Genomic DNA, 24,080 nt, shown 5'->3' with positions numbered 1-24,080 from the left:
TCTTGACGTACAGGAAAGACATTTAGGCCAAGTGCCAGCTCCCTAAGATGGCTCATTTCTCCATACTTTAATAGTAGGATCGTGGGAATTTATTGTGAGAACATACACTATTTTAGATGATTATTTACTAGGTAGCGAGGTTATGGCCTATTGCTCTGCAAAAATGTCCTTGAAATCTACTGTCACATGGATCCAAAAGAATACAAATATCTGGTCAGCTGCCATCTTAAGTTATTTATTACACATTCAACTTGAAGGTAGCAATAAGACAGAAAAGCAGAACCACTATTGTACCATAATGCTTTCCAGCTTATTCAATACATTGTTATTCAACTACAACTTTGTGTTAAATTAAGTTAGACAATTACGCACTTTCAACTGTGTCGACCAAACATACATTTTTTATAATATAAACACATCGTAGTAAAAATACAAGTTTGCGCTGGTGCAGTTAAGGTCCTGAGTTAAAGAACAGAACAACCTACATTTCTTTTAGCACTTTCCCTTGTATCCATCTTAGACATTTTGTTTTTGCTGGGGAAGAAAAACAATTTCGGCTCAGCTGAAAAGTCTTTGTAATAGAGATTCCATTTCAGATCTGTCATGACTTAAAATTGGCATTACATTTTGTTTTCTGCATTTTTCACTTTTCAACAGTGCACAAAAATGTGTTTAATTAAACTTATTTCCAATCTCATTTTCATACGCTTCGATCAATCTGTACCATTTGCCACGCAAAATAAAAATTAAAAACATACATCTTCAACAGGTACACAAAGCACAGACTTCACAGCAAAATCTAATGTCAGATTGCAGTTTGTGCTACAGAATATAAACATTATTCAGCGGCATCACATATATACTGTAGTGCCTTTCTGTCAATGGAATAGCACCTTAAAAAACATTATTTTAGTTATGACAATGTTAGAAAATATTACAAACACAAAATGCTTTTAATATTATAAATTTGAAATACTAGAAGCTCTCAGCAGGTTAAGCAACATCTGTGGAGAGAAACCATGAATGCTTCCAGGTCAATGACCTTATACAAGAGCAGGACATTCTACTAGCCCCATAATCTAGCATTGATATAAAGGATAATTGTACCGCTACCCAAATCTCTCTGCTTCAAATGCAAAAATAGGATTTTAGTATAACTACTTACTGAGAGGTTTGCTTGGTGTTCTGGTCTATACTTAAGACTAAAAATAAGGAGACATAAAAGACTGAGGATGCTGAAATCCTGAGCATAAAACAAACTGTTGGAGAAACTCAGCAGGGTCAGGGAGCATCTGTGAAGGGAAATAGACTGACCATTTTGGATAGACACAAAATGCTGGAGTAACTCAGAGGGACAGGCAGCATCTCCAGATAGAAGGAAGAGGTGACATTTCGGGTTGAGACCAGAAGGGTCTGAAGAAGGTTCTCCACCCGAAACGTCACCTATTCCTTCTATCCAGAGATGCTGCCTGTCCCCGCTGATTTACTCCAGCATTTTGTGTCTATCTTTGGTGTAAACCAGCATCTGTAGTTCCTGCTTATAGACTTCATTTTGGGTCAGGTGCCATCTTCAGACTTCATATTCTGCCTGATCCACTGAGTTCCTGCAGCAGTTTGTCTTTTATTCAAAAGTAAAATCAAGCTTTCTTAGCTGGATCATTTCCTTAAATTTAGTAAATACAAACTTACATTTAGTAAATACAAGATCATCTTGACACCTAGTGCGTGGTATGTACATCCAATGTGTGCCATTTCTCCAAAACGTATAAGTTTATGCTCCTTAATAAATATATCATTTAAACCTTTAATAAATTAATATTTTAATCTGAATTTTTTCAGTAGCAAAACTTTCATAAAATAATTCAGAAACACATTTACTGCGAGAGGTTATCCAAATCCTGAAATTTCTCTAAATTTAGTCAGTTCAGTTTTAGTGAACGCCAGTATCCAAATGCCTAAGTCCAAAGAGACTTCCTTTACAAATAAAAAGGAAACTTTCAATGCCACTGATGTCAGTAGATGGCTCTCACTTGATCGCTGTATCTCAAGTGCTGCAAAACCACTTCCACTGATTACACCATAAATAATTAACCACAATTAACCAACTTTCTAAGTTGTTGTGGCGGCGCAGTCATTGCATCAATTTTCATTTATGGATCAATGTATCTGGATGACTTCATCCCAGTCGCTGGGAGGCCACAGGCCATTTTCTTGAACATTTGACGGGGAACTTTTCCAATCCCAACTGGTCACGGGGATTTCCCAGTTCTTGCCATAGTTCGCTTCCACGTATGCAAGTGTTTTACAGGGAACTCGAACTTTCAGCTCCAGGAATTCGGTCCAGCACAGAGTAAATTTAGGAAATATGTATCTACGAAACAATTTGTTAAAAAAAAGGCAAGAAGATAGAATAAACATATCTTGTAATAGCAAGAACCTACATTGTACAACAGTATAAAAACCAACAGTTTTCATTTATTTCTGAAAGCCAGCTTTCACATGAACTATATGTTGATCCAGTAGCCATTAATCTCTGTGAATCAACCACTTAGAATCGAGCCTATGTATTAATCACTTAAGATTCTGTACTTTGCACATTTTAACCTCTGCCTGAGATTCATGAGCTTCTTCAATTCTGTCCCTCCTACCTATTGGAGATGTGCCTTGAGCTCTTCAAGTTCAAAGATTTTCAATTCCCAGTTTAAGATCTTCCTCAAAACTGCTGTTTTTAACATACCCTGCTATGTCCTTTAGTGATATGGTGTCAAAGGTCCATAGAGTCATAGTCGGGCCAACCATGAAACACCTCTTTATACTGATCCCAGTTTCTTGTTTCCACATTCCCATCAAGGCCCACAGATTCCAACCCTCACCTTCACACTAGGGCCAATGTGGAGCAGCCAAATAATCTACCACTCCACACATCTTCGGGATGTGGATGGACACCGCATAATCCAGGGGAAAACACACACGATCACAAGGAGAACTTGAAAACTCCATACAGTCAGCAAAACTCAGAAGTGAACCCAGGTCTTTCGAGCGAGTATAAAAGTATACGGGTCAGGATGTCATGATGCAGCTTTATAGGATTTTAGTTAGTCCACATTTGGATCATTGCATGCAGTTCTGGTTGCCTCATTAGAGGAAGGATATGGACGCTTTGGAAAGGGTACAGAGAAGATTTACCAGAATGATGCCTGGATTAGGGGGTATTAACTACAAGGATAGATTGGACAGGCAGAATGGCAGGGGTTACGGGGAGACCTGATAGAAATGTATAGTTATGAGAGGTATAGATAGAGTAGACAATCAGAATATTTTCCCCAGGATTGCAAAAAATCAAATACTAGTGGGCAGAGCTTTAAGATGAGAAGAGCAAAGTTTAAAAGAAATGTGATGAGCACGTTTTTTGTTTTGTTTTTTAACTCAGAGGGTGGCAATGCCTGGAACACACTACCTGGGGTGGTGGTTGAAGCAAATATTATAGTGGCATTTAACAGCTTTTTGAACAGACATATGGATATGGAGGGATATGCCTGACGTCCAAGCAAACAATCATCGGTCTTCTGCACAGACATTCTTGGGCGATAGGCCTGTTCCTGTGCTGTATTCTTCTATGAAAGTGATTCTGTGAAGCTACTTGGATGCTTAAGCATGTAAAAAGTGCTATATAAATGCACCAGCCTCGTTGGTGATAAAAATAAAACTATGTTAGAGAGAGTACAGAGGGGATTTACTAGAATGTTGCCTGGGTTTCAACAACTAAGTTACAGAGATAGGTTGAATAAGTTAGGTCTTCATTCTCTGGAGCGCAGAAGGTTAAGGGGGGACTTGATAGAGGTCTTTAAAATGATGAGAGGGATAGACAGAGTTGATGTGGACAAGCTTTTCCCTTTGAGAATAGGGAAGATTCAAACAGGAGGACATGACTTCAGAATTAAGGGACAGAAGTTTAGGGGTAACATGAGGTGGAACTTCTTTACTCAGAGAGTGGTAGCGGTGTGGAATGAGCTTCCAGTGGAAGTGGTGGAGGCAGGTTCGTTGGTATCATTTAAAAATAAATTGGATAGGCATATGGATGAGAAGGGAATGGAGGGTTATGGTATGAGTGCAGGCAGGTGGGACTAAGGGGAAAAAAAGTTGTTTGGCATGGACTTGTAGGGCCGAGATGGCCTGTTTCCGTGCTGTAATTGTTATATGGTTATATGTGCTACTCCTGGAAAACGATCACCCAACTTCAGTCTACAATCGTGGACCAGCTAGCAGACAAATTGGTTTTAATCCCAGGAAATCTGGAAAGAAGTGCTGTTCATGTTGAGGTAACTTAAACGGAGGTGGTCATGGCTCAGGGCTGATTAAATGGTCAGCGGAGTTCCATTCATGCTTTACACAATGAACCAAATATTTCAGGTGCACAAAACTATACTAACTAAATAAGTGGTGCTACTGTTGACATGTGGAAAACTGTGATAAATATTGACTGTGATAACTTGGGAGGTGCCAGACTTGTGTAACACTCACAGGAGAGGCTGCAGATACTGGAATCTAGAGCAAAACATTATGGAGAAATTCAGAGTCAGGCAGCATTTATGGAGGAAAACCTAATGCATTTAACATTAAAAATATATCATTTGCAGGCACCAGTTTCTGAATAATACACCAGGGAAGGATACAAAAAATGGCCCATTTAGGAGAAGCTAATTCCTGATCATAATTTGAGGATTTCTATTCTGATGAAAGGTCATGGATGCTATCTAACCAGATAAGTATTTCCAATATTTGGTGTTTTGTTTCAGGTTTCCAGAATTAAATGCACACGTGCATCTTATAGAAGTGGCTACCAGTTTCACTGTCTCAACTGCAAAGATTGAGGCAAAGTATTAACTCTCATTTGCTAAAGCTAGTTTTTGTTCTCAATTTAAAATCTCCCTTTCTCCCATTATAACAAAAGGGAAGAATTAATGCTAAAAAGAATAAGAAAACCAGTGATATAAAACTGATTGTGCAATTATTCACAGTGCACTTGCATATTTTTTCCAAGGCTCATTAGTCTTAACCCATTGTTCATTATTGCGACCCCAACCACTTTAGCTCTTATTATACTTGCCTAACATTGTTGAACATTATGTTCAAAAGAACAGCTGTGATCTTATATAAAAACAGAAACTTAGCAGGTCAGGCAGCATCTTTCTTTGATAATGCAATGCCTTAATGTGTGACCAAACTCAATTTTTGATTGATGTTCTCAATGGTCCGGTGGGAATCAGTGCACAAACAATTTGAATCAAAGACCCATATACAGTATAATGCCACATAAAGAATAGTGAATGCGTAATAACATAATAAATGATCAAGATCCCTTTAAAAAAAATCTCAGTAATTACACAGTATATTCCTCCCTTTCTAAGATTAAGAATATTCGTAGTACATTTGTGATACTTGCAAAGCCACAAGGTGGATATTGGATGATGCAGATTTTACCTTTGTAAATGGAGTCTTGATTTTGGTGAAACATGACAATCGAGATTGCCATGTTTGGAGATTGTTTTGCATTGTGTGTCTTCTTATAGCAAGGTATTAACCATTTAGATTTTTTTTTTAAAGTGCTAGAAATACTCAACAGCTCATAGAGAATCCACAAGGGGGTAATATTTCAGATTAATAACATTACATCAGACCTTCCAAAACATTGATTCTGTTTCTCTCTCTTCTGATGCTGGATGATCTGAGTATTTGCAGCATCTTGTGCTTTTAGTACAGATGCTGGAAATCTAAAATACAATTTGCAGTTGGATTAATTCAGAAGAGAAATCAGCAACAATAAATGAACATACTTGAACTTTTTGCCAGTTTTGACCTGGGTTCCCCCATTCCACATGTAATCATTCTCCTCATAGAAAAAGAATATATCCAGCTTCACATCAGCCAACTGAAAGGAAAGCTCGAGGCTGTCTTCTTGCTAAAACAAAGCAGAATATATAAAGTAGGCTGATTAATATTCGACTCTTACAATACTTTGATGAGAATTTAATAATAGGAACATGAGAAAGTTTTATCCCAGTCTAGTCTGGTTGAAACCAATCCTAATTAGAACTTTGACATTTCAGAACTTAAGGGGTTGCTAGATATGGCCCGAGGGTTTGGGAACCTGGGAAAAATGGAGGTGATGATGTGACAGTATACAGAAAGGAGCTGAGTAGCATAGTGTAAGGACACCAACCTCGTCATCAATGCGAGCAAAACGAAGGAGCTGGTCATCCATTTCAAGTAGCAGGGTTGAATAAACATCCTAATCTGTATCAATGGTGCTGAAGTGGAAATGGCCAAGAACTTGAGGTTCCTAGATGTATATATCACCAACAATTTGACCACGACATCCATATTGTCTCCAAGAAAGCAAGGGACCTCTAAATTTCCTCGGAAAACGAATGAAATTTGGCATGTCTCCAATGACTCTTACTAATTTCTACAGATTTAGACTTCTCAGCATGAAAACAGGCATTTTGGCCAACCAAGTCCTTGCCGACTGGTACACTAACACTATCCTACACACTAGGAACATGTTTACTGAAGCTAATTAACCTACAAACCTGTACTTCTTTGGAGTGTGCGAGGCAACCGGAGCAAAAACATGTGGTCATAGGGAAAACGTAAAAACTTTGTAAAGACAGCACCCGTACTCAGTCTGAAGAAGGGTGTCGGCCTGAAACGTTGCCTATTTCCTTCGCTTCATAGATGCTGAGTTTCTCCAGCATTTTTGTCTACCTTCGATTTTCCAGCATCTGCAGTTTCTTCTTGAACATACTCAGTATTGAACCCCAGTCTCTGGTGCTGTAAGGCAGCAACTTTATCACTATGCACCACATTGTGCTGCACCATAGAAAGCATCCTACCCAAATGCATCAGAACATGATATGGCAGGTACTTTGCTCAAGGTGGCAAGAAATCGCAGAAAATTGTGGACACAGTCCAGTCCATCAGGGAAATCCATCCTTTCCACCACAGCCCAGTCCATCTTTCCCATCCATCCGTCCCCTTCCCCCCACCCGCATCAACTCCATCTACATTCATGGTGCCTTGGGTAAGCAGGCAACAGTCAAAGACCACTCCTGCCTTGGTCATTTTCTCACCGCCCCTCTGCATGATGCAAAAACGTGAAAGCACATACCCAACAGATTCAAGAACAGCTTCTTCTCTGGATTTATCAGACTTTTGCACATTCCTCTCAAATACCAAGGCTGAATTTACAATCACCTTGAATTTTTTTTTCATCTGCACCTTACTCTTTTATACAATCCTATTGTGTGATTTGCCTCAATCGCAAGCAAAACAAAGCTTTTAATTGTATCTAAGCACATGACAATAATAAGCCAATATCAATCCCAGAGTGAACTGTGCAAACTACAAACACATGAAAACATGTAACTTACTGGTGGGTCACAGGATGTATATCCATTTTTCACCACTATACTGCTCCCCTTCATCCTATGCCCCTCCCTCGAGCTTCACATTTTACTCTGCTTCTTCTCTTACAACCTTTTGTCTTCTTTTCATCTCTGGCCTTTCTCCACCCATCTGCCAATTCTCCTCACCTGTATTCAATGATCATTTAGAAACATAGAAATTAGGTGCAGGAGTAGGCCATTCGGCCCTTCGAGCCTGCACCGCCATTCAATATGATCATGGCTGATTTGCCAGGCTTTGTCCCTCCCATCTCTTTACCAGCTTCCTCCCCTCTTTTACAATTCGTCTGGAGAAATGTGACCTATCCATGTCTTCTAGAGATGCTGCCTGACGCACTGAGTTATTCCAGCACTGTGTATTTTGATGTCAGAATAATCATGTATTTTCTATTCATTCTGCCAATTCCAGCAACAGCTCCCCTTAATGTGACAAAAAACTTCTAACATCACATTCAATGGTTTAAACTGATGACTCATTGTGATATATCCGCCTTTACCACTACACCTGCTATGTTATTTTGTAGTTGGGTTTTCTGCCTGGCTCTAACGCAACATGGATTGTCCTAATTCAGAGTAGCTAACATTTGGTAGAAGAGGGGCAAAACCGTAAAACCTTTATGAGGAATTTTCTTGTCCAATGCTCACTCAGCTTGCCAAAAGAAACAAAGCTGCATAACCCATAATAGAATTTGAACAACAGAATTATTAACCTTGCAGCAGATCAGAGAAAACTAATACCATCCAGAACCTTTCAGAACCACACCCAAGAAGTTCATGAGTGATATTATTTTTAAGATCCCTACTAGTTTAATTTGCAGATATTAGGGAGTACAAAAAAGCAACATGTACAACTAATTGTTATTATAGTGATTGTAATTTGGTGTTTTATTGCTTGATATCATTTGATTGTTTTCTTTTTCTTGGCTCCATAATGAATGCTGGCATGGTCTTAATTAGCATAACTCACTTAACAATGCTGTGACCAATTTTGCAGATATTTGAGTTAATGGTTCATGCTGATGTCAAAGAAGATATTATATTATTAAAGTAAATAATTATTTAGCAAAATTGTTTCATTATATAAAATATGTGTGAAAGAGCAAATTATCAGTTAACTCACTTTGCCAAATTTGTGTTTCAGCGTTAGTCCCGACTTCTGGAACTCTGTGATGATATCAGGCTTATGATCCTTTATCATTATTCCCACATCCACATCTTTACTATATGGGATGATATTACATTGTCTGAACCATCCTAGAAAAATCAGAAATCAAAATTCAAGGCAACAACATACTCGGTCCAAAGTCTAAAACATAACAAATGAAAGATCAACAAAAGTCAGCACTTTAACTTGGTATCAAGGATTAATAACAATTTAGCACTGCTTTGCAAAACTTGATTCAATGCAATAGCAAAATCTCATTGGAACGTTCCACAATTGCAGCTACCATAAAAATGTCTGAAAATGTCACTGACCCCAAACATGACTCATTTCTTGTTCCACCAGTGCTACCCGACACTACTGATACAGATGACCCCCTTGGGGGTGGGGAGTGTGTGGAAGGGCGTTGCTTTCTTATAAAACGGCCCATATCATAATTGTCTATAAATGTAAAGGTGGGTCATCTGCATGTGCATCACAAAACTAGAGTTGAAATCAAAATGTTGCTAATTTTCTTTCCTGCACATGAATTCCAGGAGAGTGAATGTTATCCATTTCTCAAACTTTTGGGTGGTTGATTTATGAATTCCCCTTATTATTACCAGAAATGTCAAGGAATTTATGGTTGCTTAGTCATTCCTGAGATTTACCCAGTCCATTGACTCCAAGTTAAAGTCACAAGAACACGTAACTTAAGAGTGTAGGCATGCTAAACCATATTACCATATAACAATTACAGCACGGAAACAGGCCATCTCGGCCCTTCTAGTCCGTGCCGAACACTTATTCTCCCCTAGTCCCTAGAAACACATCTATTTCTAATCTCTCTGCTTTGTGAATGGGTGATCGATGGTTGGCATGGACTTGGTGGGCCGAAGGGCCCGTTTCCATGCCCTATCGCTAAAATAGACTAATACACAATTACAATTAACTTAATTGGTATAATCCCAAGTACATTTTCAGAAAGCTATTCCAAAATGTGCACAAGATATTTACCTAGACATGTTCCACTGCTGAGCCAGAATGGCACCTTCTGTTTATCTAATGTCTTTGCAGCCAGATGAATCAAATGCTTTGCCTTTTTCTTAAAATCCATGGCATCTTGGGATGTGTCCTCAGGGTATACCTGTTATGAATGAATTGCATGTAGGATACTCGCTAGGAAAAACAGAACTTTCCTCTTTTTAAAACTGATGTACCCTTGAGAATTCAGACTATTTTGCATAACATGACATCCCCCCCAAAAATCTAATTGATACAATGTACACATAAACAATAATTAAACTGACTAAAGGCAATTATTATAGCAATTAAATCACAACAGAGCAAAATTCAACAAACAATAAACATTAAGGAATTATACCTGAACAGGAAAAATATACTGCTCTGTGAAATATGACTGACATTTTTACTTTATAGCATTGTAACCACCTTTCCCCCAACCTGACACTTTGTTCTTTTTTCTAATGTACAATGGTCAAAATTATCTAATTCACATACATTTCTGAATAGCTTGGTTAATTTCTTCATTTTGTTTAGGGCTGGCAAGGAAAAATAGTCCATCCTAGCTGGAATAAAGAATGTGATAGCAATGCATTTTCTTGAAATGCTGGATTTATTCTGGTAAAGGTGCTGTCACGGATGTGGGAAGCTCCAGGATTTTCATCAAATGTCCATATATTTCTACAACACGGTATATCACTTGGAGGAATACTGCTACTCTTGTACTTGGCGGTACAGTTTCGACTTTGGGAAGTGGTTACAAAGTAGCCGTAAATGCATTTTACCTATATTGTATATGCTGCAGCAATGATGTAGGTAATGGAGGGAGTAAATGGTGAGGGTAGTAATTGAGATTAAGGAAAAGTAAGATGCTTTATAATGGATAGATTCAGGCGACTTGCGCCACTCCAAGCAAATGGAGATAAGCACATCCTTCCCTTGACTTGCACCTTGTAGATTGGATACGTCTGCCCAGTGACTTTCCAAAGACTCACCCAAGCATATAAATTTACAAAGCTGTGCACCAATATCCAAATAAGCACGCAAGTAGAAAACTAATGTTTACTTATTATTTGACTCCCATTTCCAAGTTAAGAGCTTAGAAATCTCAAATGTCCAGTCTCAAAGCTTTCAATAACTACTTTACTCAAAAGATTTCAAAGTGCACATTTGATTTAAATAGTTTTCATTTACTATTACAAAAACAGTTAATTGGTTAAATTCATACCTTCTGGTCAAAAAGAAAGCCATTAAGACTTTTTTTTTTAAATGGACAATGCAGCTCACGTTGTAGCCCCTAGGGACAGTGTTTTCATCTAGCTGTCGTATCCAATAGAAATTGATCGGTCACTGTGGGGCTCATTCCTCTCACCAGCTGATGCTTTTCCTATTGGCCGTCGATTGTCCACTCCCCGCTTCCTCCTCCTTCTCCCGTCGTTCTGTCTACTTGGCCTCCGCTCCCCTTTCCACCACCACTTCCTCTTCCGCCTCCTCCTCCTATTTTTTGAACACGGTCAGTTTTTCAGAGCCCCGCGCGATGTCGGGACCAGCTCCGCACAAATCCATATGGCTCCGACGATCGAAGTGGGACCGGCCCCGCGAGGCAGTACGGCTCAAGCGACCACGTTAGGTCGCGCTTGCCGCATGGAGTCGCATGCTCGTGGGACAGGCCCTTTACTCAACAGACTCAATATTCTCCATCGATGCTGTCTGGTCCGCTGAGGTTCTCCAGCACTTTGTGTTATTTTGCTTATTAACCATAATCTGCAGTTCTTTGTTTCTACTACATATAATGCAATAATACAGTACTTAGTTATAGCAGACAACCGGCAATAATGTACACCATTCCCCTCCCCTCCCCTATGGTCTGTGATCATGAGGGAATACTGTATTATTTTTCATCGGACTAACCTGATAAAACATCTTTGCTTCCTGGTATCTGCATTCAACAAATCTGGAGTGAGAAAATTCCTCAAGAAAGTGGGTTATTTCCTTAGGCACATTGATTTCCAGTCCATCAATTAAAGCTAGATGTAGTTCAGGCCTAATAGAAAATGAAATATGTTTTCACTTTTAGTAATTGGATTCATTTCTCTCTTCCATTTAAAACTGTTTTTATCATTTCATCTTTCCTTTTGCCATTAAAAGGAAATACAAATTGTTATTTGCTATGAATTTGGTCCATTGTGTCTGCACCAGCTCTTTGAGGAATCCCATCAATTTTCATATTTCCTTGCTACTTATTCTTCCAAACATGCCCGATCGCACCCAGGGGAAACCCATGCAATCACAGGGAGAATGTGTAAGCTCTGGAGACCAACTTGATGTCTGAATAAAACCTTGGTTTTTGGAACTGAAACACAATCACCATCAGTGGCATTATTGTGATATCCTAACATATGCCCACATATAGGTGGGATTCCAGGTGAGGCACAGTTTACAACCCAATGTTCATGCCATTGGGTTGTAAATTACCCAAGGGAGTAAACGAGCTCAGTATTCTGGGGGAACGGCTGCAGAGACCAGGCGGGGAGGAGATCCGCAAGCGCTTCCGGTTTCCCCCCCACTAGAGACGTCCGGACCGACGGGACACCGGCCCCCAGGCCCAGCGCGGGGAAGTGCCAACCCCAACACCAGCGGCCCCAGACCCACAGCCAGTGCCAACTCCAGCCCAACCCCACTCCAACTCCAGAAGAACCCGCTCACTGGTGGGACGCTACCGCGACAAGTGCCAGTTCGCCCACGGCCTCAGCCTCCACCCCAAGTACAAGCCGTACCTTGCACACCACCAGCGTCTGACCCTACGGTACCCGCTGCCCCTTTATCCACAACCCCGAGGAGGAGTGATGGCCCCGGCCTCGCCTGCGCCAGAACGCCCGCCTGGGCTCAACCTCCTCCGGCCTGGCGCTAGACTGGGTCGCGCTGTGGGCTGCCTTCAGCCCTGACCTGGAGCTGGACCTGACCTGGACTCTGGGCAAGGGGGGGCGGTTGCTGCTGCCGCCAGCACCACCATCATCAACAGAACCCGCAGCTCCAGCGGGAGCCCGGCATGCGTCATGGCCAGCAGGAGCCCGTACCCAACTATCTCTCCGACCAGGACGACTCCAGCAGCCGCGGCTCCGAGTCATCCAGTTTCGAGCAGGGCTGAGGGGGTGGAGGTGGAGGGCTGCCGGGACCAACCTGGCAGGATAGGCAGAACTGAGCTGGAGCCAGCGGCTGCAACGCCGGTTGCAAGTCCGGGGATTCTCCGCCAGCCCAGGGCCACCCTGGACACCTCCGAACAGGGATGGGACACCGGGGAGGGGATGGGGACGGCCCAATAGCAACGCAACAGCACCAGCAGCGACGGAGAGCCGACCCCGACCCGACTACGGACGAAATGCAAACCTGCACACAATGCAGCACCACCGTTGCCAAGACTATTTTATAGCCAGTGACCTATGACCTGGGAATGCGCAGTTGGAATACTGAACTCGTTTATATGGACTGCTGTTCCTCCAGTTTACGTGTGGACTGGTAACTGGAAGAAAATAACTGTTAATGGAGGAGGCTCAGGCCAGAAATTTCAGTATGGGAATGGGAAGGGAAGTTTAAATGTTTAGAAACTGGAGATCCAGCAGGCCTTGACAGACCGAGCACAAGTGCTCAGTGAAACAGTCGCAAAGTCTATGCTTTGTCCCGCCAATGTACAAGAGGCCACATCGGGAACACCGGATGCAGTACATGTGATTCTTATAACAATTAACATAATGGACATGCCTGGCAACAGGATTCCTTGACTGATATTATCAGGTATGACCACGTCTGGTTTTGCACATTGTAAAAGGTTTAGAAGATGAGGCTCCAGATGATTACATTGAAGCCCACTGGATCACAATCCATGCAAATATATATTTAAATATACAGCTCACATAAATCTAATTGGATAGTATGATGGGATTTCTCTCACTTTACTTCAACTACAGCATTCCAAATGATTGCTTTTGCTGCTGTATTCACTCTTGCATTGGTAACCTTATAACTAATTCTCAAAAAGGTGCAGTTATAAAATCTTGTGGGATATTCTCAGGTCATGAAAGATGTAAAAAAAACGTGTGCATTCTTTCAGTTGTGAGGAAAATAATCGCAAGGCCATAGCAATTACTCTGAATTTCACCAGGGGATCTATATTTTGATGAATAGTACAAGTCTTTGATCATATAGTTTCTCTTACTTGTTATAGGCTCCAGGGTAACGCCCAAAATGCAATTTTCGGAAATGCATGAACGTTTTGTCTACGTTTTGCTTGAGCCGCAGCTGCCCATGCCAAAGATAGTTGCCACTCCTCTCATAAAATACCACCAGGTGGATGGCGTGGTTCTGAAGCTTGAAGATATAATGTAGTGGGATCTCGGTGCCAGAAAGACCATCCATTCCAGCCAGTCGCGGGTCTTTGCCACTCAGTTCCATCCACTGGAAGCCCAGCTCCTCAGCCTCTCTCTTCAGGAACATCTCAACGAATTGAAAGAAACGTTTTTTAATAATGACAGTAACGGTCCAACTCTCTAAAGAGATTTTTCAAACACCATGTGAGAGGGAATGCCAAAAAACACGTGCACGGGATTCTGGCTCATTCACAAAATCCACAGAGATTACCATTAAACAAAATGTTTTCACGGAAACTTAAATATTTCATAAACAAAATTATACAGAAGTAAAAAAATGTAAATAAGTTGACCAGTATAAACTAGATCAGAAACCAACTTGCCAAATAATTTCAGCAAGTTATAGTTACTCAAAGTTTATATTTTCCCCAAAGCCCAAGTGAACTGAAGACTGCCAAGCAATATATTTAGTTCAGGTCCAAGATAGACACTAAAAGCTGGAGTAACTCAGTGGGACAGGCGGCATCTGCTGCCTGTCCCGCTGAGTTACTCCTGCTTTTTGTGTCTATCTTCAGTTTAAACCAGCATCTGCAGTTCCTTCCCACATATTTAGTTCAGGCAATTGGTTCACCTTGAAGCAAACAGGAATTTCTTGCCAGGTGGGGGGGGGGGGGAATAAAATGCCCTAAAGGGCCTGTCCCACTTGCCGATTTTTTTTCGGCGACTGCCGGCGTCATTGACTGACATATCAAATCACCGACAGATTTTGAACATTTCAAAATCCAGCGGCTACAAAAAAAAAAAGTTGCAACACTTGAGGAGACACGGCGTGTCAATACGTCGTCACGCTGCATCACGCAATGACTTTTTTGGTGACCTGATATGTCAGTTAATAATGCCGACGGTCGCCGAAAAAAATCGCCAAGTGGGATAGGCCCTTAAAATACTCAAGACAAGAGAGAATGAGAAGGCTGGATCAGAAGAGGGGAAGGACAAAGCATGGCCAGTGATAGGTGGATGCAGGTGAGGGGGTCAATTTGCAGATGGTTGGACAAAGGTCAGAGATGAAAAGTCAAAATGTGTGCGATAAGTATAAAGAAGTGCGAATTGTGAAGCTAGAGGAAGAGATATAGGTGGAAGGGGAGAGATCTGTGGGCGTTGCAGGTCAGGTAGCTACAATTCTGACATATCTTACAGCTAAAAGCTGAACTTCCTAAAAGCTGAACTGCTTTAGTCTTGCAATAACTAGAAATGTCAAGAAATGTATTTTGTCCCATCAAAATACCTCCCTATCCTTAAAGTTAGGTGTAGACTTCAGTTGTGGACGAACCAATGTTTTATACGTTCAAATGATCGTCCTTGCTATATATCTAAATCCCATAACCTTTACTAACCATCATCAAATATATGCGCATGTACCCCCAGATCATACTCTTCATGGGCATCCTATGGAACTGTGCCATTTAGTCTATGTTCTTTCTCCTAATGTATATCTTTTCACATTTTTCTGTATTTCCCTTCACAAATCTGACTGACCGTACATCTCCCCATTAGGTCTTCTGAAGTCAACAGCCATCTTCCTCTCTGTTTATCAGATTTTCAAGCTGCTTCATCTTCAAATTTGGAAGTTTTATCCTGCATACCCAATGCCTAAGTCATTAATGTAACAAAAACAACAGCAATTAGCTCAGCACAGTTTTCCAAGAAACAGCAGCTTCCATGCATTCAGTGGAAAGGCCAGGCTACAGCTCCTAGCCCCATGTCTTAATGTTAAGCAACCACATGATTTGCCCAAGCCCACTCATCATTGGCTCTCACAGGCAGCCCCTACACTTAGTGGGGGTAATTTGTTGTTACAAGAATGCCAAATTCCCAGCACTGTATCAACAGGGAGAGTATGGGCTCCTGGCATCCAGAATCCCAGCAGACCATATAGCCTAAGCAGATACCTATCCCAAAGTAGCAGGTGTATGTACCAATGAAGGTTCACAGGGTATGAGTGTATTTTCATCTTTTGTGCCAAGTTCTTATCCATGCTGCTGCACAACTTTAATTTCATGGGCCAAAAATGTTGCTAATCTTTAGTGTGGGGCTTTCTTGAACAATTTCTAAAAATCCGCCACAACATCTACTACACTCCCTTCAATCTTCTCCATTTCCTCACCACAAAATTCAATCTATTTTGTTAAATCCAAGTGTACTCCTTTATTAACTCAAAATTTCACAGAGTGACCATTACCTCCCCCTCCCAATTATGAAGATAAATAAGAGCTTCCAATGAGAAATATCAAAATAAATCCTTAGAATTCTAAGCCGCCGCCTATTTGCAAATTATGTATTTGAAGCCATAAAAATGAGGCAAAAATCTCTTCTTGTAGCTGATTATCCCAAGAAGCCCATTAAAGATGTTTTAGCATTGTTCTTATTATATTATCCATAATCTACCAGCACTCACTTCATTTTTCCAGAATTTGCCCAACAGTGCAAAAGTGGTAAACTCCCTGGGAGCACACAAATATTGGCAGTTCAATGCTCTGGCTGTACTTGCGTCCTGATGGATATTCTCATTCATTTGTCCCAAAACCAAAGGATCGATGAGATACAAAGGAATGTTGTGGGCCGATACCAAACCAAGAAATTGTTTGACCACTTTCTAGGATAAAACAGATATCTGCATTAATAGCAATATAACAGCCCACCAGCCATAGAAACTAAAGCATATTTCTGCACATCAAAGTCAACTTCCTTGATCAAACTAATGTCCATTAAACAACTAGCTCATACTGCACCTGGTGTGAATTTAAGAGAAACTTGATATTTATGCCCAATTAAAGATAGTGCATTTTACTGCCAAGATCAACAACTAGCAAGCACTGAGACAGACAAGCATCATGACTGGCAGCCATTTCAGAATAAGGAATCAGATTTTAACAATCAGATGTATTCATTTTAATAAGGTACACAAAAAAGCTGGATAAACTCAGCGGGTGCAGTAGCATCTATGGAGCGAAGAAAATAGGCAATGTTTCGGGCCATAACCCTTCTTCAGACTGACCATATTCGGATTTCAGCCGAAACGTTGCCTATTTCCTTTGCTCCATAGATGCTGCTGCACCCGCTGAGTTTCTCCAGCATTTTTGTGTACCTTCGATTTTCCAGCATCTGCAGTTCCTTCTTAAACAGTATTCATTTTAATATTTTGCTTTACAGAATCAAATCTTTCCAAATGTCCTCAAATATTTTCATTTCAATTGCACCTAATGCAGACCCATATCACCACTTTCCAGTCAACAAAGTCTTAAGATTGGTCTTTAAAATAGGAAAATGCTGACCAAAGAATGCACGTTCCCACAAATAACAGGTTTTCTGAAATGATAAAACATTGGTACAGACTGACAGTACACAATCATGAAATGTAATAGTGGCTTGTCCCAATAACATACATACCCAGGGCACACTGTCTTCCAAGGAATAACTTCCTTTGAAATCAGAAATGTCGGCTTCATTCTGAAATAAGCCAAAACAAAACAATCTTGTAAAAAACAATGACAAGCACATCCACATCCATGTGGATGTCACTGTATTAAACTTGTAAAGAACTTGTATTTACACAGCACGTTTATATACCAAAACTCTCAAGATGCACTATAGACGTGTTAACCAGAAACTTAACAATGTGCTACAAGGAAGTATAATAAGAGGTAACCAAAATCATGTTTAAAGAGGTAGTTTTTAAAAATTCAATAATAAGAGAAAGGAGAGAAATCCAGATTTTTGGGGTCTTGGAATTTGAAAAATTATAGTGCTAAGATTGAAAGTTAGGGAAGCGCAAGAGGTACAGCAGAAATCTTGTAAGGTTGAAGAGCGGTAACGATTACAGATACAGGGAGAGGGAAACCCACTGAGAGATTTGAAAGTAAGAATGAAATATCAATTCCATGTAAGGACACAAGTGCCAGAGTAACTCAGTGGATCAGGCAGCATCTCCAGAGAATAAGGATACGTGACATTTCAGGCCAAGACCCTTCTTCAAACAGATTGTAGGGGGAGAGAAGAAAACTGGAAGAGGGGAAGGGCAGGACTAAGTAGGGCAGGTAATAGTTGGACAAATGTGATGGGTATTTTTTGATTGGCAGATGGTTGGAACAAAGGTCAGAGCTAAAAGCAGATGTATGAGACAGGATTGAATTGTTGCAAATTATGATTCAGAGGAAAGAGAGTAGCAGAAAGGAGGGGATCTTTTTCTTGTGTTTGAGGCAGCAGAAGTTATATAATGCCCTCCAAGCGCTGTAGCCAGTTCAATGGGCTGTTGTCGAGAGCTGTGAGGTCTGCTCCTCCACAAGGGGGGCAGAAGACAACGCAGTCGAAAATAACGTGCTGCGCAGTTTGCTTGTCTGCTCCACACACGCAGGCTGCTGATGAACACAGCCCCCAGCGATGTATGTTGCCGTTGAACCGGCCGACCCCTGTACAGAGCCGGTTCAGGGCGACCCACTCTATGCGGGGCAGGTCCGACCCGGGTGGGGCTGTGGTGTTTGGTGCAACAGTGAATTGAGGAGGTCGCGAAGTCTATTCCCAGCTGGTTCTCCTTGCTCCATAATTAGGTGGGAGTCCAGGTGAGACACAGGGGAGTGGAGAAACATGGGGTGTGGAGGAGAGGAGGGGGAGGAGTGGAGATCAGTTAGTGGTCTTCGAAAATTGGAGAATTCAAAGTTTATACCATTTAATTGTATGCTACCCAAGCGGAACGTGAAGTTCTGTTCCTCCAGTTTGTGCGTGGCCTCATTCTGGCAATGGAGGCAGCCCAGGACAGAAAGGTCAGTAAGAGAATGGGAAGAGAAGTTAAAATAGTGATTCCATGTGTTGTATACAACGTGAATACAATTTGATGCAACAGAAAGCCCCAATTACAAATATAGAAAGCTTATTGGACAGGACTCTACATTGTAGTAGGGCTCAGAATCAAAATACACAAGCTCTTTCACAATATTTGACTTTCATTGTTCAGCTTAACCACTGCGACCTCTAGTGGCAGCTTTCATTTTTACCAAATATTACAAAGGGGCATTGTTTTTTCATCCAATCTGTGAGCTAATTTCTTACATAACTGTCCTTCATAAATATTTTACTCTGATCAGCATAACTTGCTAAATAATCAGAAATTTAGTCCCTTGTATATCTAGATGAAAGTTATAGTCACTTTTGTTGGTCCAAGGAAATGAAAGGAATATTAAATATTAGAATACATATTCTGCAAGCCAATCTGATAAACTATATCTGTGGACACACTATTTGGGGTTTCTAGCTATTTCTCATTCAAGGCATTTTATGGCAGTGCATGCAGCAGACTCATTCGTAACTCTATCTGCATTAATGATTGAACCATAAATATAAAAAGCAATTTTAATAGGTTTGGGTTTATTAACGTCATGTGCACTGAGATACAGTGAAAAGCTTTGATTTGTATGCTATCCAACCAGATCAGATATACAAATACAATCAAATCAAGCTCAAGTACAATAGGTAGAGCAAAGGGGAAGAGACAAAATGCTGAATGTAGTTCTCAGCAATGTGGCGCATCAGTTCCACAAAGTCCAATGCCTTCAACAGGGTAAAGGTGAATCAGACGATACCCTAGCTTTTGGAAGGGCCGTTCAAAAGCCTAATAACAGAGGAGAAAAAGCTATTCCTGAGTCTGGTGGAGCCTGCTTTCAAGCTTCTGTACTTTCTGCCAGATGGGAGCAGGGAGAAGAAATTATCGGGCAGGGCAAGTCTTTGATTATGTTGGCTGCTTTTCCGAGGCAGCATGAAATGTGGATGGAGTTAATGGTTAAAAGTCTGGTCTGTGTGGTGGGCTGGGCTACAACTACACCTCCCTGCACTTTCTTGCAGTCTTGGACAGAGCTGTTCCCAAACCAAGTTGTGATGCAACCTGACAGTATGCTTTCTAAGATGCATCTGTAAAAATTTGCAACTGTCACTGGAAACATGCCGGATTTCCTCAGTCTCCTAAGGAACTAGACCTGGATGTGCCTTCTTGGTTGCCACATCAATGTGGTTAGTCTACGACAAATCACGGGTAATATTAACGCCTAGGATCTTGAAACGCACAATCATTTCCACACCATTGATTGGGGCATGTACTCCATGTTTCCTGCTTCCACCAGGCTCCTTGCTGACATTGAGGGAGATGTTATTGTCCTCACACCATATCACTAAATTCTCTATCTCTTTCCTCAACTCTATCTCGTCATTGTTTGTGATTTAGCCGACCACAGTGGTGGCATCTGCATAGTTGTAGATGGAATTAGAGCCAAATTTGGCCATCCAATCATGAGTGTATAGAAGGAGACTGAAAACACATCCTTGTGGGTCATTGATGATGAGAATTGTTGTAGTGGAGGTGTTGTCACCTATTCTCCCTGATCGAGGTCTATGGGTCAGAAAATCAAGGAACCAGTGGCAGTGATTCCTACGTACATCAACATAAAAGTTATTTTTTTCCCTCAAATGATCTCCACTTCCATTAGTTTAGTATAACTTTAATATTGTAAGAAGATCCAATGCACTTCAGGGGAACCACCGGAGATAGTAATGCCAGCAGACTCGGTTTTGACAAAATAAATAGACTTTGAAGACATAGAGAAGCATGGAAGTTTGGAGGGAATTCCACTGGTAATGGTGTTAATATTATCAGTGATTTGTCGGTGAGGACCCTCCCAACTAAAGATGTGGCTGCCAATTGCAAAGTAAAGCAAGTAGGATGAAATGATCAAAGGGTCAGAAATTAAGAAACATGACTAAGAGGAATTTGAGAGGAAACACGACAATTTCCAACATGACTAAGAGGATTTTGAGAAGGATGTGCGCCAATGGAGGAGACGGAAAACAAGGATGAGAACTTTAAGAATAAGGTATTTGCTTAAAAAAAAAATTGGTGTAATGGTTAAACATGATTTGAGGAGATTCCAGCTTGTTTTTAATATAATTAATCAACATTATTGATGTGTAAGTATATATCTCAGCAAGAGTTTTTTTTTTTAAAGTTCGTAAAATGGCCAAACTATTTTTCCCAAGGACAATAAATCTGTTTGTATAACCACAGATTGTTTGAAATATGTGATGAAAAATTTAATAAGATTTGTAGATTATGTACCAAAAAATATGGGACGGGGAACAAAATTATGAATCTAAAATTGTTGGAAGATTCCCGTGTGAAAATTCAGTGTATATATTTCACAACAATAATAGAGTGAAAATAACCAGAAAAGGAAATATGATATACTTACTTTTGATGAAAAGTATTTTTTGTAATAATACAGTTGAAACAACAGAAAGATTGAACTCGTCACAGAGAGCAGAATCAATATTACAGTTCTACTAATTCGAGGCATTGGTCACCGTTTGTGCTGTCTTCCAGTCCCTGGAAAAATATAACATTCAATGATGACAACAATTCCAACAATCTTGGACTCTGACTTTGAATACCATCCTTAGCCTTCAATCACCAAATACAAACCAAAATTATATTGCATTAATATCCTGCAAACAGAAACTCCTGTGGTTATGCTTGGCCTGGTGAAAATCTAATAGTTTTTAGGTATATGTGTCGACGATTTAAATATAGCTATAACAAATAAATTGGAAAAAATTGGAAATGCACCAAGAGTAAGGAAGAATAGCAACCGACTTCAGGAGGACCAATTGCTGAAAAGGGCGGCATGTGGCAGATAAACTTATCTGCAAAATACATTCTGAAAAGAAAAATGAAGAGAACTGAATTAAGGGATTTCTTTCCAAAAGTATGAAAAAAGACACAGGGATGCACAAAGGAGGATAAATTGATGCAACTGTTAAAAAAGCTGGAATTCCAGGATGTATAAAAGCATTACGTATTAAGGACAAAAAAAAAAGGAACCTGACAAAATCTTAATAAACATTGTTTCTCCCAGTAGTGAAATAATGAGTTATGTGTTTATAAAAGGCATCAAGGACCTTGAGGGGGCTCAGATGTGACATGGAGTCAGAACAGAAAGAAGCCTTTCTGCTCACAATGCTTACTGACCATAAATAAACATCTACATTAATTCTACTGACCCAGCACTTGGCCCACAGCCTTCCATTTCTCAGCAGTTCAAATGCTGGTCAAGATAATTAAATGTAGAGAATTCATGCCTCTACCACCCCATCAAATTCCAATTTCTAATATTTTCTGGTGAACTAAATTTCCTCTCAAATTCACTCTAAACCTCTTACCCTGAACAATTTACTCTAAACCTCTTACTCTGAACAATCTTAGTTCTCTGACTTTGAATATCATTCTTAGCCTTCAATCACCAAATACAAACCAAAATTATATTGCATTAATATCCTGCAAACAGAAACTCCTGTGGTTATGCTTGGCCTGGTGAAAATCTAATAGTTTTTAGGTAAATGTGTCGATGATTTAGATATAGCTATAACAAATAAATTGGAAAAAATTGGAAATGCACTAAGAGTAAGGAAGAGCCTTCTAGTTTTAGATAGTTCTGCTGTGTGGAAACATTTCCTATTATTCCCCCTGTTCTGTTCATAATTCTCTTTACAGCTATGGTATGCACTCTTCCACTCCTTCTGCTCCAAGAAAAATAAACTCAGTCTATCCAGTCTCTCTTTGAATAGAAATACTCCATCCCAGGCAACCTTCTGGAAAATCCTCTTTGCGCTGACTCCAGTGCAATCACATCCTTCAAGTTTGTACGTTCTCCCTGTAACCGCGTGGGTTTTCTCCGAGATCTTCGGTTTCCTCACACATTCCAAAGACGTACAGGTGTGTAGGTAAATTGGATTGGTATAATTGTAAATTTGTTGAGCCAACAAAAACTTATTGCTTTCATGTGAGATGGGCAATGTGTGAAAGAGATGTGGAAGGCAAGATTTTTTAAAGAGTGATGGTGCACATACAGTGTCCTCCATCATGTTTGGGACATAGATGCGGAGGGAGGGAGGGGAAGGGGGACGGGGGGGGAGGGGGATGGAGGGCTGGGTGGGGGGGAGTAGGGGAGGGAGGGGGGAGTAGAGAGAGGGAGGGGGGGAGGGTGAGGGAGGGAGGGGGGGGGGGGGGGGAGTATAGAGGGAGGGGGGAGAGAGAGGGGGGGAGGTAGAGAGAGAGAGAGGGGGAGGTAGTAGAGAGAGAGGGGGGGTAGTAGAGAGAGAGGGGGGAGTAGAGAGGGGGGGGGGGGGTAGTAGAGAGAGGAGGGGGGGTAGAGTAGAGAGGGAGGGGGGGAGAGTAGAGAGAGAGAGAGGGGGGGGTAGTAGAGAGGGGGGGGGGGGAGAGTAGAGGGAGGGGGGGGGGGGGGGGGGAGAGGGGGGTAGAGAGAGGAAGGAGGGAGGGTAGAGATGGAGGGCGGGAAGAGAGGGAGAGGAGAGGGAGAGAGATGGGGAGAGAGATGGGGAGAGAGATGGGGAGAGGGGAGAAAGAGAGAGGGAGGGGTGTGGAGGGAGGGATGAGGGGGTAGAGAGAGGTAAAGGGGAGGGGGTAGAGTGGGCCTGCGGACATGCTGGGACACTACTACTGCTGCTGCTACTACTGCTACTACCACCGCCGCCGCCCCGGCTTTTCTCCAACGCGGCGTTTGGCCGTTTCACGCCCGCATTGCGGCCCAGCTCACCCCTGTCCACTGGGCCAGCGCCGGCCCACACACAACTTGCCCTCGCCATGTCTTACCTTCTGTCGCCCAGCACCAGCCGCCCGTTGCCCGGCAACAGGCCCGACGCTGACGCTGACGCCGACGCCGACGCCGACGCTGACGTTGACGCGACGCTGGGCCGTGACTCCAGGCCACAGATGCTCCAGGCTCCGCTCCATGATCTTTGCTCCAGACCAGCTACTGCCTCGATCCTCCAGCTCATTGTTTATCGGGGGGGAGGGCGGCAGCTTCCTCCAGCCGCACCCAACTCTACTCTAAGCCATAGGGTTATAAGTGATAGGAACAGAATTAGGCCATTCGGCCCACCAAGTCTACTCTGCCATTCAACCAAGGCTGATCTATCTCTCCCTCCTAACCTCATTCTCCTGCCTTCTCCCCATAACCCCTGACACCCATACTG

At 41.5% G+C, this 24,080-nt stretch overlaps 1 protein-coding gene across 2 annotated transcripts; it reads right to left on the bottom strand.

Moving 5' to 3' along the window:
* Nucleotides 1–226: 226 nt before the first annotated feature.
* fktn (fukutin) lies at nucleotides 227–23,764 on the bottom strand. 2 transcript variants are annotated; one of them, XM_055632536.1, is made up of 10 exons: nucleotides 23,698–23,764; nucleotides 21,281–21,414; nucleotides 17,439–17,498; nucleotides 16,447–16,644; nucleotides 13,841–14,118; nucleotides 11,539–11,671; nucleotides 9,622–9,751; nucleotides 8,584–8,717; nucleotides 5,835–5,959; nucleotides 227–2,371 (listed from the first exon to the last, which is right to left on the bottom strand). In XM_055632536.1, exons 2-10 carry the CDS (start codon nucleotides 21,383–21,385, stop codon nucleotides 2,158–2,160), a joined length of 1,377 nt encoding a protein of 458 aa, XP_055488511.1. In that variant the 5' UTR covers nucleotides 21,386–21,414; nucleotides 23,698–23,764; the 3' UTR covers nucleotides 227–2,157. The 2 variants fall into 2 exon arrangements, with proteins under 2 accessions (XP_055488511.1, XP_055488510.1); XM_055632535.1 differs by having other exon boundaries at nucleotides 23,642–23,710.
* Between the last annotated feature and the right edge of the window lie 316 nt (nucleotides 23,765–24,080).

This window comes from Leucoraja erinacea, chromosome 3 (assembly GCF_028641065.1).
Source record: "Leucoraja erinacea ecotype New England chromosome 3, Leri_hhj_1, whole genome shotgun sequence".
Lineage (NCBI taxonomy): Eukaryota > Metazoa > Chordata > Chondrichthyes > Rajiformes > Rajidae > Leucoraja > Leucoraja erinaceus.
Note: the sequence above shows the minus strand (reverse complement) of the source record. Positions and strands in the feature narration are given on the sequence as shown.